We start from the raw sequence: 7,200 nt of genomic DNA, 5'->3' as shown, positions 1-7,200 counted from the left end.
AGCGCCCCTTGGTAGGCGCGGCGGCCTGCGCCGAAGGCCTGCCGGTGGAGCGCCTCGGTGGGAAGTCCGGTGACCCCCTCGGGTGGGGTTGTCTGCAGTCTGGCCTGGAGGCTGACTCCTGCTTGTGTTGTGGGGGTTGATGCACGGAGGCTAAATAAGTTCGCGTTACCTCCTGCGTTGGTTGGCTTGTGGTTGATGGACTCGGGTTAAATAAGTTCACCCCATTCTCAACATGTCGCTTTTCAAAAGTGTCTTCTCCCCCTCCCTCCCCACGTCCTCCTCCCAAATCCTTTCCTCCCTGAAGGGAGGAGGAACAACGAGTATTGCTCGTTTACTTTCTTGGCTCTTCTGAGGGGCTTTCTTTATTAGGACTGAAGTATCTTTCTCTAGTTTCCCCCCAGTATCCAAGGGGGGGCGAAGTTATGAACTGCAGATCTGGTATTATAGCCTTCTTATTGAAGCCCTGAGATATTACCAGAATGAGATAGGGAGAAAAAAAAAAACCAACAGAAGTTCTACTGTGTCTGGGAAAGATCAGTGGTACTAAAATCAACAGTAACACAATACACTTTATCCATGTAATGCATGGGAAGAGTCTTGCGTTGCTTCGTATTTGCAAGATTATTCCAGAATTGTACAGTTAGCCTTTATTAGTGGGTACTGCCAATATTTAATTAATTCTTGAGAAATTAAGTGTTTTTAAATAATGTTGGTCCCATTTGTCCAGGGGAATTTCTTAGTCTGCAGGCAAGGTGATTTTTTTTGAGGCGTGGTAATTGAATTATGCCATCTTGGTTGATGCCTCGTAATTTCTTATCCTTCAGGGATTCTTTAAAATCTATTGGCAGTTGAAGAAGTATAGTGGTGGAAGGTCTTACTCGGTGTGGAAAAATAATAAAATAGATTAGGTTATTCCCTCTTTCTGTTAATCATTCGGTATGATATAATTAAAAAAAAAAAACCAAAGCAAAACCAAAAAGTACCTCCTAAACAAGGTATTCTCTGGTGATGTTTTCTCTAAGGGGAAATAAGGCCGCTTGAGAAAATGCTACTGCTAAGAAAATAATACCCCCCCAACTTAATTGGTTTAGTTGTGTTATGTATGAAATACACAACAGAATAAAGTACAGAAACTTAAAGTTAATTGCACAAACAGTAAAATCTAGGCTAATGGATATTTCTGCTACATAAAGTAGTATTTTTTTTCCCAGGACGTACTTGAGAATCCAGACCCAGGACTGGGGGGAAGGTGGGGGTGATGATTTTTAGCAATGATCAGAGATAGTCAGAGAAAATGAAGGATTCTGTTGAAACTGGTGAAGCTTGGTAGTCATGTCGTGCTTCTATGTGACAAAAATACAATGTAAAACAATCAGAACCAAACAAGAAAAAGAAGATCCAACCTTTCATAACTATCATTAATGCTGACCAACAACGATGTATTCTCCACACACCCCCATGTCTCCCCCCCCCCTTCCCTTTCTTAGTGTGGATGCGGCTGTGGTCAAGACAACTTGTCATTCTATAAATGGTCTTTCTCAAGACTGCCAACCCAATTAGTGAAAGTGATAAATCATTAGAAATGAGAAATAGAGAAGGATCCGTTAGACTATGCTGCCTGCTTGTCAGTGTAGGCTTGTTCAATTTGGTTTTCAATAGCAATTGTTCTGCTAAGGTTATAAAAGAGTGCATATTGTTGTTTTTAAGGTATTTTTGAATTTCATATTTGGAATGAATCTTTCAGAGCTCAGTATTTGATTAAACCTGGCTTTTGCAAATCACCAGCAAAGTTCTTTTGGCTGCTTCAGGTCACTGTGTTGAAGAAAAAAAAAAAGTACTTTTTCTTTAAAAGAAAGATGTCTTTTTTTTTTTTTTAACAGTACTACAGTAAAAATACTTTTTTGAAACATAAACATAGATACACTGTTGTCATCATCTAGAATCTTTTATTAGAAATTTACTTTAATAAGAACATATTACATATAGTTCAACTTTATTGCCTGTACGGTTCAAATTCCTCACATCCTTGTATGCCTTTAACATAGGTGTGCACATGTACACATATGCCCGTATAGCTATTTAAGAGATTTACTCAGCACATTTGCACTTTACAGACAAAAGATACATTTTCTTCCTTTCTGTCAGCTAATGACTGTCAATGCACACTGACTTTTAATAAATTTAGGCATAGGATAAATTTATACAAAGAGATGAAATCCATGGCAAAATTCCAGTTGGATTCCCTTAAGCTGATTATTTAATTTTGCTCCTTACATATATTCAAACAAGATTGGAAAAGCTAACTAAATGCTTATTACATGGTCTGATGAGAAGGGTGTTCCTCAGCAAATCACTGGAAAAATGGATTTAAGGTGGTCCAACTTGCTAGAAAGGTAGAGATGGTTAACCTTAATGTGGGTATTTATCAGTTATTCTTATGATCAAATTTTTTTTGGGGGTGCCTACTGATAGTTACTCAGTAACGGGAAAGTCCTGTTCCTCTTCCATCTGATACGTCTGCCACTTATTCCCCCTTTTTTTGAGTTTACAGTGGGAGGAAATTAAATTTAATAGTCAAATACAATATGCAGAAGTAAGAATAATTTTAAACGGTAGGTTGTATTTACACAAGAAAAGAGCTATTTCCAGGTTGTTCTGTTTGTCAGTGCTTTCACTTCCTTTCCAGTTAGTTTTAAAGTTTTGGTACTTCTCAGATGACTGGACCATTGTTCTTTTGAAAACGGGTAATAATTTTATATATTAAAAAGAACACTTTCAGGTTTTGTTGCATTGTTGGACAAGTGGGACCCTTTAGATTTCTCTGAAATGGATGACAGAGAGCTGAGATGCAATAGGTGGTGGAGAGAACCTGTATAATTCAAGTACTGAAGGGCAGGATGAAGACAAGACAAAACGGTTATGGCGTTGTGTTGATAAACCAGTACAGTTTCTGTCCAGCATCCTTCAGAGTCTTTGTACTGTGATTTACAAGACTGTTAGTGTCATGAGGTAGGTGACGCTGCAGGTGGCTCTGTGTTGATGCTCGGGTCTCCAGAGTTTACTAGCTGATGCCACAGGAAAATACTTAACCTACTGCCTGAAGGCAGTGTAACTGTAGACTACTGTGCCTGAGTAAATACTGTGGGACCCAACATGGTTATAAAGTTATCTCCATGATTTTGCTATGCTGGGCTTTTGCTGCAAGGAGCGATCACTCCAAAAATGTAGAGCTCAAGTAATTGACAAGACCCTAGGTGAGAAACCAGCTTTTCCCGTAGGTGGCTCTTCTTAGGACAAGGATGCAGCCTTGAAATCTAGTTAAAGAAAAATGTTGGAACTAACTGTAAGGTGTGTGTTTTACATATCGTGCGTCGTTTTAAAAATCGTTAAGGCCATACTTTATCAAAGGCAACAATCGGTATGGATGGTGTGCTGTTTAATCTTTCTCAGTTTTAAAATGCTTTTTAATTGTTTTTATTGGTTCTTGTTTTGTCTACTTGCCTTTTCAAAATATATACAAACTAAATGGGGAAACATAAAATAATCAAGTATAAATGTTTTTTGTAGGTATTCTTGAGCTGACTTCTTTCATCGAATACTAAGATTGGTAAAATCATGGATATGTACGCCAGGGCTCAGGGCAATCGAATGAAACCAAGAATATCTGTGAAAAAGGTAATTATCTGTATTTAAAAAAAATATTACTTCAGAGCTTTTCTATCTTTATCACAACGGTCTAATAATGAACCAAGTGAACTGGTAGGTTTGGTTGGGGTGATTTTTTTTCTTTATATGTTTTAATTTTGGTTGTCTAACATTTCAAGGAGGCAAAGAAACTGCCTTTGCTTTATGCTTTGGCATATTTAGCGTAGTTGAACTAGGAGACAGAATAATTTAAGGAAGGGGTGCATGCTTTTGCCTTTTGTCTTTGCCTTTTGTTTTAAGGTGATACGAAATCATGATGTATTTATTAGCTAAAATTTGCCTTGTTTATTGGAGTATAACTTTCATTTTGAGCACAGATTTTTCAAGTTTATATGTAATAAATTAAAATATGAATGTGTAGTGTTCGTTGAAAACTGTTCTGTGAAGTCTGTTAGCACTTACTGTAATATCTTTATCTTTAGATCTTGGTTTCTTGATTAGCTTATCCTTGTGTTTACGTGAACTTCTAGGCAGTGCCTTGGTGAAAAAGAAAATAAGTGTAGCACTTATGAAAGATATTAGTGGGGTTTTTCCAACAGTATTTATTTATTTATTCTTTTAAATTTTGTCACTTTAGCTTGGAGAACAAAAATACTCTTCCTCAAATTTTCTTGCAACTTCTATAAGCATTTACTCAAATGAAAGTTGCAGTTTATCCTGAAGGAACAAATTTATCCAATCATATTTCTCAAAGTAGTTGAATACAGATGAGTATTTTTCTAGGTCTTTCCTGGTTACTAATAAATTCTTTACTTGCAAGTGTGTGCAATGCTTAAGAGGAGAAACTGAGCAAGTAGGTATCTTGTCACATGAAAATTGCATTGTTTTATTCTATAGGCAGATTTTGTTGTTTTAAGGAAACGGTGTCAGTGGTATAGGTCCTGTAGAAACAGCTTGAAGGCAAAGGTAAGCATTTAGTGAAAGGTGTCCCTGGCTCATGTCAGGGGAGTTGGACTAGATGACCTTTAAAAGTCCCTTCCAACCCAAACGATTCTATGATTCTGTGATTATGAGACTGCCAGGCAGGTAATCAGTTGTTCCAGGTCCTGATATGGAATGTTAACTGCCATACATTAAACAGTTTGTAATTATGGGTGATATTCTTTCACTTTAAGGAACACTGCATAAAAACTTTTATTTGATTGGTTTATGAGAAATCTCCAGCTCAAATAGAGTTCTTTAACTATAGTCAAGTCATTTTGCATTCTTAACCTGAACACAAACTGGATTTGAGAGGACTTTTTTAGTCTGCCCTCTATTTGTTTTTTCTCTTCAATTTAAAAAAAACAAACCAACAACTCCCCCCTAGGTTTTTAGACCTTTGGGTTGCAGAAACATGTTTCTAATAATGACAGTGACCAGTGATTCCTCACTGATTCTAACGGTTGCCTAAAATACTATCTCTGTGAACTGCTCCGTTAATTACCATTGAGCATTCTGGACTGTGTGGTTCTAGGAACATGAATTCGACCCTTCTCGGGTGTCTTGCAGAATTCTACATTTTCATACAGCCAGACTCCAATGTTTTGATCTGTGGCTGCCTCCTCTTGATTTTTCCCTGAGGGGCGGCTACTTAGATTATAGTGTGGAACTTTCATTCTTTCTCACAGAGTCAGGCAGTAGGGTGGTCAGAATCGCATTATGTTTCATCTTCTGTTGATTCACAGCTTGCGGTCTGATTCATGTCCTCTTTGTAATACTTTGTAATACTTAACAGGAATTGTTGCAGTAGTAGCTCTTAAAAGTCAGTGCATGGTTGTGGTATGCACATTTAAAGCCCAAGTTTCCATTGTTACAAAATTACTTCAAAATATTCAGTCCATTTAAATCTTACAGCACATGAAATCAGGAAGAGCTGTTTTGTTATTTAAGAGCAGAGTAAACATGACTATCCAGCACTGGACTTGATTTCTCTGCAAATCATGGCATCTTACAGGTTTGTGGGTTGTTCGAAATGTTAGAGAGCAGTTGTTTAAAATGGTTCATGAGACTGATTTAGAATTTCCTGCAGTGTACTGTGAAGGATCCATAGGTAATGACTTCTTGATTTGCTGACCACAAAGGGGACAACGGAAAACTTTGAATTGGTCATTTGAGCTAGAGGCGTGACAAGGATTTCCATTGTTCAGGTCTGTCTTGCTCTGCGCACATTTGAAGATACTTGTATTTTTCCCCTAGTACAATTTAGTAAGTTTGAAATCTGTGCTCACTATTGAAATAGGATTTCTTGCCAGACATGTGACTTTTGAATTCCTGTGAGGAAGGAGTACACAGATCTAGCAAGTAGAGCTTTAGAGATTGCTTGTGGTTTTTTGCCCTTATGTCGATGTATATTGGAAGTAGTTGTACTATTTATAAAAACAAATTACATCCTTTTGTTGAAGGTGACCTCTTGTCCTTACCTAAACTGAGCTGATAGTCTTGCGAACTTGCTGTTTCTCAGTTTTTAATGTAGTTGTGTCTCTTCTAGACTGGGCTTGTGAGAGAACTTGCTTTCATTGTCTGTTGGATAGGAGGATTTCTCTGTAATTGAGTGCAGTCCTTTGCTGTCAGAAGCAATATTTTGATAAGAATATGAAAAAGTTATTAAATATAGTCTCACAATTAATGAGAGGAGATTAAAAAAAACAAAACCTACTGTTGTTTTTACGTCTTTGAACCACACTGCTGTAATAGCTAAGAATCTTATGAATTCCAGGCTGAAGCTATTCACAGCAAATTTATACCTGTTTGTTCATGGATGACGTTGTTCTTCAGCTTAAATAGTTTTTTTTCTTTTGCTGATGTTCACCCTCGTGATGTTTTTACAGTTGGTGATCTGTCCTCTGTTAGCCTTGGTTTTTAGAAACTGTGTAAACTAAGGTTTTAGTCTGCTTTTGTATGAAAGCCTCTGCATTCCAGTGATTATCCATCATAGTCCTACTTTCTGTGCTTGTTGTGAGTTAATCTTCTTTTTACATGTGGATGATACTGTACGTGCAATTACACAGGATGTCCTTCTCAGTGACTCTGATGATGTCAGTTCTTTTGTTAAAGGATACGTACTAGGGTCATGTTTGCTATTTTCAATACTGTGTCATATTGACCATTCATTGCTATACCATAATCAAGAAGTCAGCTCAGGTCTCTTCATTTCCCAGCTTGTGAATTCGCAATTCTCTTTTAAAGCTTGCTTTTAGTTTTTAAGGACATAACTTTGTACTTCATACTGTTCCATTTTAAAATACTCTCACGTTGAGCAAGTTCTTCCTGTATGATATGCTATTCTTCCTCTTAACTGATGACACCTGCTTATTTTGAATTATCATCAGATTTCATCTACATATTTACTTCCTCCCCCTCCCCTTAAATTTATTAGCTAATTGTATCCTGGGCTGCATCAAAAGAAGTGTGTCCAGCAGGTTAAGGGAGGTGACTCTGCCCCTCTCCTCTGCTCTGGTGAGACCCCACCTGGAGTCCTGTGTCCAGCTCTGGAGCCCTCAGCATAAGAAAGAC

At 37.6% G+C, this 7,200-nt stretch overlaps 1 protein-coding gene across 1 annotated transcript in view; it reads left to right on the top strand.

Annotated features, from left to right (window-relative positions):
• Window positions 1-7,200, top strand: part of AKAP11 (A-kinase anchoring protein 11) — a 55,020-nt gene that overhangs the window by 13,552 nt on the left and 34,268 nt on the right. The window contains exon 2 of the mRNA XM_009275638.2: window positions 3,568-3,675. Within this exon, the coding sequence (XP_009273913.1) occupies window positions 3,616-3,675 (60 nt within the window). The 5' untranslated portion in view covers window positions 3,568-3,615. The remainder of the gene's footprint in view (window positions 1-3,567; window positions 3,676-7,200) is intronic.

This window comes from Aptenodytes forsteri, unplaced genomic scaffold (genome assembly GCF_000699145.1).
Source record: "Aptenodytes forsteri isolate BGI_AS27 unplaced genomic scaffold, ASM69914v1 Scaffold172, whole genome shotgun sequence".
NCBI lineage: Eukaryota > Metazoa > Chordata > Aves > Sphenisciformes > Spheniscidae > Aptenodytes > Aptenodytes forsteri.
Note: the sequence above shows the minus strand (reverse complement) of the source record. Positions and strands in the feature narration are given on the sequence as shown.